This window comes from Salmo salar, chromosome 27 (genome assembly GCF_965601325.2).
Source record: "Salmo salar chromosome 27, fSalSal1, whole genome shotgun sequence".
NCBI classification, from domain to species: domain Eukaryota; kingdom Metazoa; phylum Chordata; class Actinopteri; order Salmoniformes; family Salmonidae; genus Salmo; species Salmo salar.
Window position 1 is genome coordinate 32350023 of NC_138317.1, and position 14313 is coordinate 32364335.

At 45.6% G+C, this 14313-nt stretch overlaps 1 protein-coding gene across 20 annotated transcripts in view; it reads right to left on the minus strand.

Annotated features, from left to right (window-relative positions):
• Positions 1-14313, minus strand: part of LOC106588897 (nuclear transcription factor Y subunit gamma) — a 59036-nt gene that overhangs the window by 16674 nt on the left and 28049 nt on the right. For 4 of the 20 annotated variants that reach the window (XM_045709710.2, XM_082970214.1, XM_045709705.2 and 1 more), the window contains 6 exons: positions 9919-10002; positions 7737-7884; positions 7383-7475; positions 3355-3458; positions 3082-3153; positions 837-950 (listed from right to left, as the gene is read on the minus strand). In XM_045709710.2, coding sequence (XP_045565666.1) covers positions 837-950; positions 3082-3153; positions 3355-3458; positions 7383-7475; positions 7737-7884; positions 9919-9954 — 567 coding nt within the window. In that variant the 5' untranslated portion in view covers positions 9955-10002. Of the gene's footprint in view, positions 1-836; positions 951-3081; positions 3154-3354; positions 3459-7382; positions 7476-7736; positions 7885-9918; positions 10003-12778; positions 13365-13695; positions 13809-14313 lie in introns of those variants that run through there. The other 16 variants (XM_082970215.1, XM_045709707.2, XM_045709703.2 and 13 more) reach the window with 16 other exon arrangements.

The window sequence follows — 14313 nt, forward strand, 5'->3', positions numbered from 1 at the left end:
ACATATTTTTATATTTTTTACAAATGTTAGAATTTTTCTTCCACTTTGACTATGAGTATGTTGTGTAGATGGTTGACAAGACATTTCAATAAAATATATTTGAATCCCACTTTGTAACACAACAAAATGTGGAAAGAGTCAAGGGGTGTGAATACTTTCTGAAGGCACTGTGTGCATGGATGAAGAAGAGAGAGAACTGGGGCACTCTGCTTTAATGTTTAATTGTGTGGCTGACTGGTCTGCCCTCTGACCCACAGGTGTGACTAGCCCTGGCTTTCCAAACCCCTCTGATCAACACACTCTTTTCTCTCCCTCTCTTCACTCTCTCTTTTCTCTCGCTCTCCCAGTCTCCCTCTTTTCTCACTCTCCCTTCCTCTTGCTTCTCTCACTCGCTTTCTCACTCTTGCTCTCCTGTTCTCTTCCCCCACAATCGCTTTCACTCTCTCTAGGTCTTCCCCATTCCCTAGCGTCACTCCAGGATCCATGTAATTCTCCTGGCTCTGGGATAAGAGAGCAAAATGGCGTTGCGAGTAAAAGTGGGTCACGGGAGCCAAGCTTTGCTTTCAGAGCGGACAGAGAGAAAAGAATTTTAACAAAGCCGGTCCTCAGGGGATGGCGGTGTGGGGCCTCCACACACACACACACACACACACACACACACACACACACACACACACACACACACACCAGGACAATGGCATGTGTGCATGTGTTGTCTTTAAATGTATAATTGAGTCAGCAGACTGCATGTGCATCTGCGCGGGCGCGTGACCTCTTTACAGAATAGGGAAGGTGCACGCGTGACCTCTTTACACAGTAGGGAGGGTGTGACTGACCTGTAAGGTGCGTCTCTTGTTGTCTTCAGTGTGAATCCAGGCCCTCAGCGTGAGCTCTGTGATGAAGATCTGAGCTGCCTTGGCAAACAGCACCGGAGCCTCCGCACTGATCATCTATGGAGACACGGCGATGACATGTTAGAACTAGGGGGAAACAGGGAACACACACAGAACACACAAACGTACACAACTAGATAGGGTTGTATGGATAGGCCGCCCGTAGCCTTTGCTACTAAAGGGAAGAGACCTAACTTACACTTTTGAAAACCTTTCCACTGAGTGACATTTAGAAGTTGGGCATGTCGGGGAGTTCGCCCAGAAGGCAAGCAGCAGGCTACAGAGCTTCTGGGTCATGGCTAGCATAACAAACACACACACTCTGTGTCATGGCTAGCAGAAGGGTCCCTCTAGATGTACAGCATGTCAGTGATCTGCTGCTCTCCAAGGCTGAGGTTACATGAAGCAACTTTCATGCAATTTTAGTTGCAGATGACATCATCTCAAGCAACTTTGCTGTTACATGAAGGAACTCAAACGCAATTAAAATTGCATGCGACAGCCAATCATGTCACCTGCTGCCTTACATTGTGGTTTCACAAATTATTTGTTTATCCAACCGTTTGGTTATTGTAACAAGGATATAGAACAAATGCAGCCTGTACAATTTAGCTAGTTAGCCAAAATGACATCGCAAACACCAACACAGCTAGCTATGAGCTAACCAAGCTAGCAACAAACTAGAATATATTTATTTTTATATATCTTTTTGCATTACAAACAGAATCTCAAAAACGCTGTAAAAATGTATAAAAGATCTGGCAGGTCTTGGGCGATGGTCTTCCACAGATTCAGATGATAAGGTGTTGTTCATGTAACCGATGTGAAATGGCTAGCTAGTTAGCGGGGTGCACACTAATAGCGTTTCAATCGGTGACGTCAATCACTCAGACCTAGAACTAGTTGTTCCCCTTGCTCTGCAAGGGCTGCTGCTTTTGTAGAGCGATGGGTAAAGATGCTTCGAGGGTGGCTGTTGTCGATGTGTGCAGAGGGTCCCTGGTTTGAGCCCAGGTAGGGGCGAGGAGAGGGACGGAAGCTTTACTGTTACATTCAGACAAGCAGTTCAGAAAGGCTGGGCAGTAGCTTAAGAGGAGGGAGCTTCGATGGCACAGAGAGGGAGCAGTGTCAGTCAGTTACTTAGACAAGCCCAGAGATCTTCATCAGGCACCTCGTCTGTTATCTCCTCCTCCTCTGTAGGTAGGCTGGATAGTCCACTACTGAAGTGTAGCACCCACCTGGGTGATGCTTGGCAGCTATAAGCGCCAGAAAGATCATCACTTCGGCAGTAGTCAGGAAACAGTCCCCTGTGAGGCGGGCCCACTCAACCCCTCACACTGCTATATCAAATGGTGGACCACTTCAGTTGTAAATGGTAAGGGAGAAGTTTGGATTCACTTACATTTATTGACTGCTAAACCATGTACAATCATTTGTATACTTCTCCTGCTGTGCTAGTCTCTGTTCTGTCTACCCTGATTGCGGTTTGTGCTGCGCAGCACTGACAGCTGTGTTGACATGACAACTGGGTCGGAATTCCGAACCTTCGAATGGATCATGTGACAAAAGTGTCTGTTTTTATTGGCTGTTGCTTGCAACTAGTTGCACAAAGTTGAAAAGTTTCAACTGGGTGCAACCAAGTTGCAGATGAGTTGCAGAGGGGTGTTTCACGAAGCAGTCAACAAGCAACTCAGTTACAATCAACTAAAATTGCGTGCAAGTTGTAACTGCAGCCTTCAGCTTCTTCCTCCACCCAGTTAAGCTGCTACTGCTTGTCTATTAAGCTGCTACTGCTTGTCTATTAAGCTGCTACTGCTTGTCTATTAAGCTGCTACTGCTTGTCTATTAGCCACTACGGGATGGGTGTGGGTATTGTTGTAAATTGTTAGATATTACTGCACTGTTGGAGCTAGAAACACAAGCATTTCGCTACACCCACAATAACATCTGCTAAACATGTGTATGTGACCAATAAAATTTGATGAGGTACGATTCCAAATAACATGCCTCCTCAAAACATTTTCTACAGAATGAGCTAGTGGGTCCTGTGAATCCTCTGTTAATTTCAGCCAGCTGTGGACACCTCAACTACACATTGCCATGTTTTGTAATCTGAATAGGGTGTTGATGAAGACGTCATGGAGTGATCACAGAGAGTGGTGACCTGTGATGTGTAAGCCCCGCCTCCTACCTTCACATCTTCATCCAGCTTCATGATTTTCTTGATTCGGGCGAGAGGCAACTCCTGCACGCGGAAATCCTTCTGAAACAGAGCCAAGGGGTGTTAGGGGCGGGTCATGTGGAAACCACTTGTGAGGTGCGTATGTGTACCACAATGAAGGGTGTGTGTGTTTCTGCAACATCCATGCTTGTGTGTGTGTGTGTGTGTGTGTGTGTGTGTGTGTGTGTGTGTGTGTGTGTGTGTGTGTGTGTGTGTGTGTGACGGAGGGAGGGCGTGACGTACCACCGTGAGGTTCCTGATCTCTTCCATGACGCGGGGCCAGAAGGACTGTAGGCTCTGTTGGGCATCGCTGCCCCCGGCGCCAAACGAATCTGCAGACATGCTCACTGCAGGGGGAGGGAGGGAGAGAGAAAGAGACAGGAAAAGAGTGTGAATGGGCAAAATATCAGATTCAGAAAAAAATAACATATACTATGATTTATTGCATGAATGAACAATGATTTACTGTATGAATGAACAATGATCACGAGCAGGGAGTCGATCAATGAAAGGTAGATGAGTGAATCAAATCTACCAAGAACAGCACACCAGAGTTGACTGACAATGGCAGCCAAAGGCCCCACTGGCTAGAGCGCTAGCAACTCCATAGGAAAACCTTCAATTAGAATACATTGAATTTTAAATATAGGCCGGGCCGTTTCTATTTCTGTTGCCGCCCATCAATCCTTGACATGCCTAACGACAGATCGCTGCATGGCGCAACCACATTAGTAGCCTACAGCTACAACAAACAGGAGGCTAGTCTGTCATGTCACTATGTGGGGTATTAGTGACCCCAAGTCTGAGGACAGGCCTGAGTGCCCCATTTTTTAGGCAGCAGGGATCTTGATCCTGCCATTTAGCTACTTAGCAAACCACATGCATAGCTGAAGCCCTGACTGAGCATAATGTATTTGGCACATCTTAGTTAACATATTATAAGCAGTGGGGTAGCATGCAACCCCCAGAGCTTTAAGACTCCCGCACATTTGCTTTTGACAAAAATCATACCGTAGGTAATTGAAAATACCCCGGTATACCGGCACAAGCCTAGCTCAGAGTATTCCACTCCCTCGAGTAACAACTCACCCCCACACTCAAGCACCAAAACACACACACCTCCATATCCACATAACTCTGTAACGTGAGGCCTGAGTCTGGCTCCCAGAAAGGGAACACGCCAGGTTACTATGGCATGCCAGGAATTCTGCTGTGAACATTAGCCTGCCTGTCTGAGCCGGTCTACAGTGCAACCTCACCTCTCCCTCTCTTCTTTCCTGGGAATAATGGACAGGCGACAAGAGAAGAGGGAAACACTATAATAGCTGGGTGTGGTGTGTGTCCAGTCAGGGGTGTGTACAGCGGAGCAGCATTAACCCAACGCTGAGAAAATGTGCCACAGGCTGGAACAGGGGGAGGTAAGAGACAGGGAGGGCCGTTGCAGTCCGACGGCTATGCAAACCAGCTATGTGGGTCAAACATGATGATGAGAATATGAGAGAGAGAATGCAAGAGAGAGAGAGAGAGAGAATGTGAGAGAGAGAGAGAGAGCGAGAGAGAACAAGAAGAGAGCGAGAAGCATAAAAACATGACCACACAAAGACTCTCTAGTCCTGCCTATCAGCCATTGGCCACAGCTTAGTCCTGCCTCTCAACCATTGGCCACAGCTTAGTCCTGCCTCTCAACCATTGGCCACAGCTGAGCTCACGTCCTCCATTAGTTCAAAACATAGTATGACAATAAATCAGTTCTGAAGCATGAGCATTCTTTCCTGTTATTTTCAAATAGAGAGTAAATCAATCAGAATAAAGTCAGGGGGGGTGGAGGGGTCGATAAATCAATCAGACCAGGACAGTTATTGTCCTCTAAAAGTGTCTGTGATGAGCTGGACTGCCCAGTGTCTAGTTTCATTTCAAGGTTGATTGAAGTCCTGTCGCAAATCACTAACCCGCTTCCCCTTAGCCGACAAAACAATCCCAGCATTCATGAGGGCACAGATGAAGATAACAATGTTGGGATTTGTAGTCTTATGGTGGAGTCAGGCTAAGCCTACAATGAAGAACCAAATGCCCTTGTTTCTAGTTTACCATACCTGATCTGGTCTGAGTGGGAGAATGACAAAACAAACCATAAAGAACAGTATAATGACACGCCTTCCAGGAACACTGTTTCATTTGTCTACTTTGTACAGCTCCAAGGCAGCCCAGCATTTTAACAGCGGCATCAGGAGTTGATCTTGTGATGGATGCAGTAGGAGAGGACATCCGTGTATGCATGTACTGTATGTACACTACCGTTCAAAAGTTTGGGGTCACTTAGAAATGTCCTTGTTTTTGAAAGAAAAGCAATTTTTGGGCCCATTAAAATAATATCAAATTGATCAGAAATACAGTGTAGACCTTGTTAATGTTGTAGCTGGAAACGGCAGATAAAGAAAAAAAAAAAGGAATATCTACATAGGTGTACAGAGGCCCATTATCAGCAACCATCACTCCTGTGTTCCAATGGCACGTTGTGTTAGCTAATCCAAGTTTATCATTTTAAAAGGATAATTGATCATTAGAAAACCCTTTTGCAATTGTGTTAGCATAGCTGAAAACTTGTTCTGATTTAAGAAGCAATAAAACTGGGCTTCTTTAGGCTGGTTGAGTATCTGGAGCGTCAGCATTTGTGGGTTCGATTCCAGGCTCAAAATGGCCAGAAACAAAGTACTTTCTTCTGAAACTCGTCAGTCTATTCTTGATCTGAGAAATTAAGGCTATTCCATGTGAGAAATTGCCAAGAAACTGAAGATCTCGTACAACGTTGTGTACTACTCCCTTCACAGAACAGCGCAAACGGGCTTTACGACTTTAACAATATCTACACTGTATTTCTGATCAATTTGACGTTATTTTAATGGACAAAAAATGCGCTTAAAATAACGTCAAATTGATCAGAAATACAGAGGTCTGTCGTTCTGCCAACTGAACAAGGCAGTTAACCCACTATTCCCCGGAAGGCCATCATTGTAAATAAGAATTTGTTCTTAACCGACTTGCCTAGTTAAATAAAGGTTACATTTAAAAATTTAAAATAAATGTGTATGTGTATTCTCTCCAAATGGTAGCCAGATAAGAAATTATAATTAGACGATTCACTTAACACCATGACAGAGGACTATCTGGCTAATTACCACGGCAACAGTGGGATTTCTGCGGTGGCCCAGGGAGGAAATGGAGAGCGGGAACGGGAATTAAAAGAGCAAACACTTCAATTAATGGAAAGAGATAAATGAATTAATTAATAAATAAACAAGTAGGACCTAACCACCACAGCTGTCTCCACTTACACACACACACACACACACACACACACACACACACACACACACACACACACACACACACACACACACACACAACCTCAGCTGACTGAACTAAATAGCTCCGGAGCGGGGCTTTGCTCTCTCGGAGAGAGCATGTGATACAATTATTCATCTCACTGTGTGACCCTACGACCTTCAATATACACACGACGCCCGCCACAGACCAGTTCTCACGTCAATAGACACTCTATGCATATAAGCACTGTAGGCAATAAACCAGTCTCTACTTCTGCAGTCCTAGCCTAGCAGAAACCTGATCCAATATCTACGAGTGAGCCTCTCCAAATGGGGACTGATGTCCTTAAAGAGGCAGTGACCAACACATGTCCATTTGGAGCGTCAGGCTGTGGTGTTCAGTGTGATGTAGAGGTAAAGAACGAAATTGGTAGCTACACTGATCGTCGTTCAGTCATTTTTATATATTTTTTCTACGATAGGTGCTCGTGCAAACTAAAAAAAGGTATGTAAACTGTGTTCTCTCTCCACTACACCGCTGGTGATGTTGACTGGTTACACTTGGCTGCACTGGTGTGTCTCTCTACTTGGACCCTATGTCCACATAGCACTGTGACATGATGTAATGTGCTGTACTGTACTGTAATGTGCTGCACTGTGCTGGTCTTTGATATGTGTTCTTCTGCACTGCCATTGCCCAGTTTTTTACTGGGCTGTGTTCCACTGTGCTATGCTGCACTGTGCTGGCGGTGCTATGCTGCACTGTGCTGGCGGTGCTATGCTGCACTGTGCTGGCGGTGCTATGCTGCACTGTGCTGGCGGTGCTATGCTGCACTGTGCTGGCGGTGCTATGCTGCACTGTGTCGCTTTCCTCTCCTCTGCAGTTCCGTTGCCCTTCAGTGGTCAGAGAGAAGAGGAGAGAGATGGCGGTGTACAGTTTCTCCTGACCTGCACCGTGTGCTTCGTCGGCAACACTGACCATCCGCTGCCGCTTCTCCTCCTGCATCCGTCTCTCCCCTTTCTCTCCCCTCTCTATCTCCTCTGAGAAAGTAAAATGGTGTTCAGCAGCAGGATCTGCTGAATCAGCAGCATTGTTGTCCTGCCAAGCCCAGCCTCTCTGCTGCTCTCCCCTGGCAGGTCGGCCATGGACACACTCACAGCAGCGTCATCAGCTTCAGGGCTCAGGTCCAAACTGACAATGACACTCCTTACCTGGGCCCTTCTGGGAATGAACTCGCCCTAGAACATCAGAAAGAACTGGATAGGTGCAAGGAAAATGGTGGAAACTAGAGACGATATTACCATTTTGCCTGTACAGGTCCTGTTCTTGTAGATTCTGCAAGAGGGGAGTCCGAGGTGCAAGAAAGGAGTGACTTTTCAGATTGGAGTGATGCACTGCGGGTAGCTGTTTCTGCATAGGGAGGTGTTCACTGCTCAGGTAAATGCATCGCTGACGGAAAGAACATGAATGAGTAACACTAATGATGAACACTGAGTTAATCGCTTCATTAAATGGCCTGGCTGGTGGATTTTAATGGAGCCAATTACTGTCAGCCACAATTCCATGACCATCACAACACTAGTTTGTCCTATTTCAAACCTCAAGCTTTAGAGTGCATTAACAAAGTAATGCAACCACAGGGGAACTTCACAAAGGGAATAGATTTATTGACTAATGCACAATTAGTGTAGCCTAGCCTATAGCCAAACCTTGGCCTGAGTGAGGACAACATCCAAAAAGGTGTTTTCTAATGTATTCCAATAACATCAGTAGGATATCAATAATGGGCTTCCATGGTATGCAGTAGTCTGTATTGTTTCAAGTAAGGCTAGCATGGAGCAGGTTAAAGGATAAAGATTTTGCAGTCATGGTTCCATGACTCCTCCTGACTGGTTAAAAATGTTGACAGAAGTAGTTCTGGCTAACTCATTAATCCAGACTTGTGAAACTCCCCCAGGAGAGCCTGCACTGAATAACTCTGAAATGTTGAAGAAAAACAAGAATGCATTCAATGGTCAACTACATGCCCATGTGAGGTTTACTTGGCTATGGGCATTGTGTTGTTTTAACACTAACATGATTTGACATAATGTTACTCCTGGATTATTTAGTCAACCTCTAACTGGAATGACCTTTCGGAACAGAGGAATGTAGCCTACCACTTTGCCTTTGGCCAACAACTAAAAAATCCGTTCCAAAAACAAAACGTGTAGTTCACTGTTTAACAGACTGGAACTTCTACAGGAAAAAACATTATTTGGTAACCAAATGATTAAATATTCACAGATGTGTAATATGTTGACAGTGTCAATCCCACTTGCCACCTCCATGCACCCTCCTCTCCATTCTGCCCTCCTTGATTGTTGTGAAAATAGTGAAGTGATGAGGGTAGATACAGAGTAATAGAGGTCACTAATCAGATCCTCCATCAGAGAAAGAGAGAAAGAAAGGGAGAAAGACAGGAGAGAGAGAAAGAAAGAAGGAGAGAGAATTTCCTCAAAGGACTGCAACAGGACAGGATGTATTGTCGGAATAAAACTAAATCCTTATAATGATCATTAAGGTGACCTACTGCAAAATGTCAGGTGCAAGAGCACACAAACTGCAGTTATTCAACCAAAGGCTATGGCTAGGCTATATAAGCTAGCTAGGCTATCAGTAAATGATGTATGATAAGCCTATAGTGCAAACAGTAAGTGGGTACACATTGCACAAGCTGCATGCAACGTCAATAGCTGAGGTCACATTCTAGAAGCATGAATGCCTTGGTCAACTCAAGGAAAGTCACTAAATACAAGCATTCTAGGATTCTGTTTAGCAGAAAAACACTGTCCCATTCACAGAATCAGCCTTTTTGGGAATGTTTTTGGGGGCAAATAAAACACAATTTCATGCTTTTTCTCCTCACGTTATGGACTGACATGGGAAGCTCAGTCAAGCTCCTTCATCCAGATCTCAGTGACATCAGCGGGGGAAAGACTGGGAAGAACAAGTGTGAACATGAACATTTCTAAATAAAGCATTGACATTTTTTTGAACTGACGGAAAATAAACTGAAAAGAAAAAAACCCTGAAGAATCAATCATTGTTGAATCCTATTATGGGCAAAGCAGCAGCGGCATCAGGGGCGAAAATCTGATATCAACTTTGGAGGGGACAATTACATGACATTTTCTCAAGAGCAATTCCTGAGGGGGACACCAAAAGTAGTGCTGTAACACATAGCCTACATTGTAATATGGTAAATGTATATTGAGGAACCAAAGAAATAAGGTGTTTGCCGTACTCCTAACTACCGGTACCCAAAACTACACAACTACTCACAACAGCAATACCATTGCCTTTAACAAATCTTAGTTCAGTCACCAGTTTAAGTTGAGAGTGGGAGTATCCATGGCATTTTCCAATTATGTTCCTATTTTACAAGTCAAAAAAATTGAGAACCTTTCATAATGTTGCCAAACAAAGACTCAACAAACTTACCTGAGACTCCCTGTCTCTGCCAGTCTGTCCCTGCATATCTGTCCCCAACTCTGCTGTCCGTGTGCCATCTGTTGCCTGCTCTGCCTAATGACATCATTGTGAAACATTTCCATTAGAATTTAATTTCTTTCTTATGAACATTTTATCAACTAGTCTTTGAGATATTAGGCTACTAGGGTTCTTACTTTGCGTTTTGGTGTACTGAAAAATACTCTGATGTCCGTCTTTTATTTTTCTGCCATTTTTCTACCTGGCTGGCTGGCTACACACACAGTGTGTAGGTTATTTACAGTAGGAGATGGGCTTCTATCATCTTCAATCATTCTATTTGGGCTTCGATCTAAAAGGTAGCTAGCAAATGTGAAACGGATTAAAATGACAAGAGTTGACAGCTGTATGAGTTCACCATTTACACAACATACGACGCCACATAAATGGAATAGGTACTAGCTAGCTTAATAGTTAATATTTGCCCGCTAGCTCTGCATATTCAGCTAGTGTGTGTGCGCGATTGACTGGATTAACCTCACGTCAGTTACGTGCATTGAGTGCCTTTCAGACAGTACATACGACCTCTCTGTTACCTAGCAAGCTAAGGAACTGGCAGTGGATCAAACCATTGTGAGGCAAAGGGTGGGGGGGGGGGGGGTCGCAATCTTTTGAAACGTAAAAACGCGCTATTAAGTGTCTATAATCAGCACAATTGCTTTCATTGCGTATTATTAATATTATTTAAATTACATAGTTATGTTTCAGTGATATATTGGGGGGGACAAATCATATTTTTCCCAGGATGGGGGGGTTGTGTCCCCCCCGGGATTTCCGCCCCTGAGCGGCATATCAAACCAAATGCACCTATATTCATTCAGGTCACACACACACACACACACACACACACACACACACACACACACACACACACACACACACACACACACAAATAAGAGAACAGAAATTGGCAGTGTTGCAGCATGCCAGGTAAATGATCTACTCAAGAACAAAAAAAGGAGCCCGGTTCTCGTTCTCTGCCAGTCAGTGAATTACAGACTAACCAAGAACACGTAGCTAGATCTGTATGTGCACGTTGTGATCAGTTTGCAGTGGATGCTGTGCTTGAAGAGAGCCGCGGCCTGTAATAATGTCTGACAGCCAGCCCTGACCCGTGTCAAAGTCGTCCATCCCACTGGCCCTGTGCTGTACTCTGTCCCTGCAAACTTTGCCCTTGGTTCTGCTTCAAACCAACTCCAGGAAGAACTCACTCAGCTCTGATCTCCCAAGGTCATTCAACAGAGGAGAGAGAGAGAAACCAGAGAGGGAGGGGGGAGCGAGAGGGGGAAAGAGAGAGGGAAGGGGGAGTGAGAGCGAGCGAGCAATAGAGAGCGAGACGGGGAAAGAGAGAACAGGTTTTTCAACTTTCACTGCAGCACTTGCATGGGCGACCCCATTTTCGACACTTCTTTCCTTTGAGCGCAAAGAAAGACATCTCTGTCCGCAAGTCCCTTATTCCTCATCCCTCACTGTCCTTTCATCCCTCTCTCCGCTGACAGAAAGACTGCGGGAGTCAGTCTCACATTCTTGTGACCTTCATCGAACACTAGGCCCTGGCAGCTCTGGCACCCACTGCTGCTACCTGCATATCAGCCTCAATAACATAACACCACTAGCAAACTTTACCTGGCAGTTTGGCTCATGTGTTGACAACACACAACATTACATACACACTCAAAACTGGGCTGCCTGCAAGGGCAAAGGAATAAGGCACACAAGACCTGTGTGTAGTCACTTTAGCTGGAGAGTGTGCTTGCTGCAAGTATGTGTGTATGGTCGAGTGTGTCTGTGTGTTTGTTTGGATTTTCATTTACTTTCCCAACCATTTTGCTTACGATGCAGTCCCGCTCACCTGCAAATGATATTCAAATCTCATGCAAACAGTGACGGGAGCTGGGATTTGGCATCCAGGGCTTCAGCTCTGGAATTATTTACTGTCCTCCGTCTCCCCAACGGGACTTCATTTTGTCAGAGAGAGAGGCACCACTAGAAACGTTCAATTACGGAGGACAGAGCTAAAGACGTTAGAAAGATTCCATCTAAAGAGATCTCACAATCACACATCAAAAACCCCACAACTACGAGGTCTCGGATTGTCCCCCAAACATCCAGCAGTCAGCTTGGGACGGGCCCTGGTCAGCAACCGCAGTCACAGCACCGCAACCATCCTGGATGACTTTGAAGTCTGTCTGCCTGTGAGTACAGTGCTGGGCCGGTTTACCACAGCGCTACAGAGTCAATAACCAACACAGCCCAGAGAGAGAAACTAACAGCTGCTAACGTTCTGCTTGAAAGTCCAAAGTCAAAGCAGAGCCATAGCAGGGTCTCAAATAAACGCCAGCTACGGCTGTTCCACAGAACAAACAGCCTTATTCAATAGAACTTGTCACAATATTAGTAGCCTACATTGTAGTATTCATAGGAAAACATTAACATGACTCAAATCAACTGTGAAAAAACATATATACACATTCACACCACTTTCAATTCTGCAAAATGCTATCTAAAGATGTCAACAACACCAATCCTGTACTGGAGTGACAGTTGAAGGACATGAGGGTGGCCAGGCAGACTGCTGTCCGGTGCAGAAATACACACAACCAAAACACACTCAGATTTCTCTCAAGGAGAAAAGTAGAGGACGACAGAAGAGGAGGAGGCGGAGGACAGAGAGAGCATCCCATCTCTGCAGAGAGAGAGAGAGATAAAGACGAGAAGAGACAAAGTACACATCGGTAGTGGAGGAGTCCTGCTGTGGTCTAAAACACAGCCAGGTCTGTGCTTACTAGTGTGTTTGAGTGGTCACACTTACCCTGTGCCCTTCATGCTGTGTAGTAGGCTGTGGGAGAGCAGGAGAGAGAAAGGCTGTACTCTACTCTGCATTGTAGAAGAGAGAGGGGGGGCTGGCTGACACACAAAATCTCTGTAGCCCTCAACTTCCTTGGGCCCCGGTACCAGGAACAGACAAAAGGCAGTCTGCCCGTCCGCCGCCTTTAAAAAGCATATAGCCTGCCCGACAGAGAGAAGAGCGTTCACCACCACCCCTTTATTCTACCCCTCCCCCTCAACTGAGTCTCCACCGCTCCCCTCCACCACCCTCCTTCTCCTAAACACACACCCCTCTCTCCTGTTTCTCCTCTGACCAAGTCCCCTCATTTGCCCCACAGCTGAGCGTCTCCCTCTTTCTCTCCCTCTCTTCCTATCACTCGTTTCCTCTCCCTCTCGCTCTCCAGGACCGCGACCCTTTCGTTTGTCATTCAGTTGACCCCTGCCTCAGCACACAGGAGGGCAAAAAGAAAAGAAAAAAAGAGAGGTGAAGAAGCGACGAACAGCAGAACAGTGGCGCTCCAGAGTCCCAGTTAAAAATCTCCTCCGGCCTCCTTGCCCTTTAATATTCAAAAGTAATCAATCTAGCCTGCAACTTGATACTCAGACCCCGCCCCTGACCGGGCTCCTGCCCCGCTCTCAGACGATCCCCCAATGACAGGACAAAGCCCTTGCTTTCTATTGGCCGAGCCACATGCTCGTAGGCTCTGACACTTTCCACGCTCCTCCCCCTTCCTCCACCCAACCACCCATTTCACCGCCAGCCAACTTCCTGTTTTAAGTTACCTTGAGCTGAAGGATAGGGGTCAAGGAAAGAAAAGAAAGTTATAAAAAAGCGCGTTAGAGTGAGTGAGGAAGTGGTGGCGCGTTAGAGTGAGTGAGGAAGTGATGGCGGTAGCTTGCCTCTGCATTCTGTGTCCTCCGGTTGATCTTGCGTTTCTCATGGCTGGACGGAGAAGAAAGGAACCACTGGCTGCTCTCTCTGACAACTGTTCCCTGCTTATTTACAATGTCAAACTAAACGTCTCCCTGAGTCCCGCCTCCCCACATCCCGGACTGGCCAGTGATGTAAGCAGCCCTGCCACCCCTGATTGGCCAAGGGGAGTGTCAGAATGGATGCCGCATGTTGAAGCCACATGATTTAAAGAGCAACGGCATATTGAGCAGACACTCCGCCTGATACGTGTGCACAGGCATAAAGTGCACGCCCACAGGCACACACGCTTGTCCTTTCGCTGTCACAGCAGGTAGAGAGAGAATCTCAACATCCAGGCTATCTACTACATATTACAGTAGTCTGTTTAAGTGATAATAACACAAAAACATAATTGAAAGGTATGTGTCTGTTCATTCACAAAAATGTACTAGAATAACTACTTATTACACAATTAACTTCATGTGAATTAATTAGGCTACACATCCATGCTATCTGATAGTAAGATCCAGATTCAGCAATAGATTAATGAAATACTGAACACCTAGCTCTAGGCTACTAATAAAAACACGTTTTTTTATTTTATA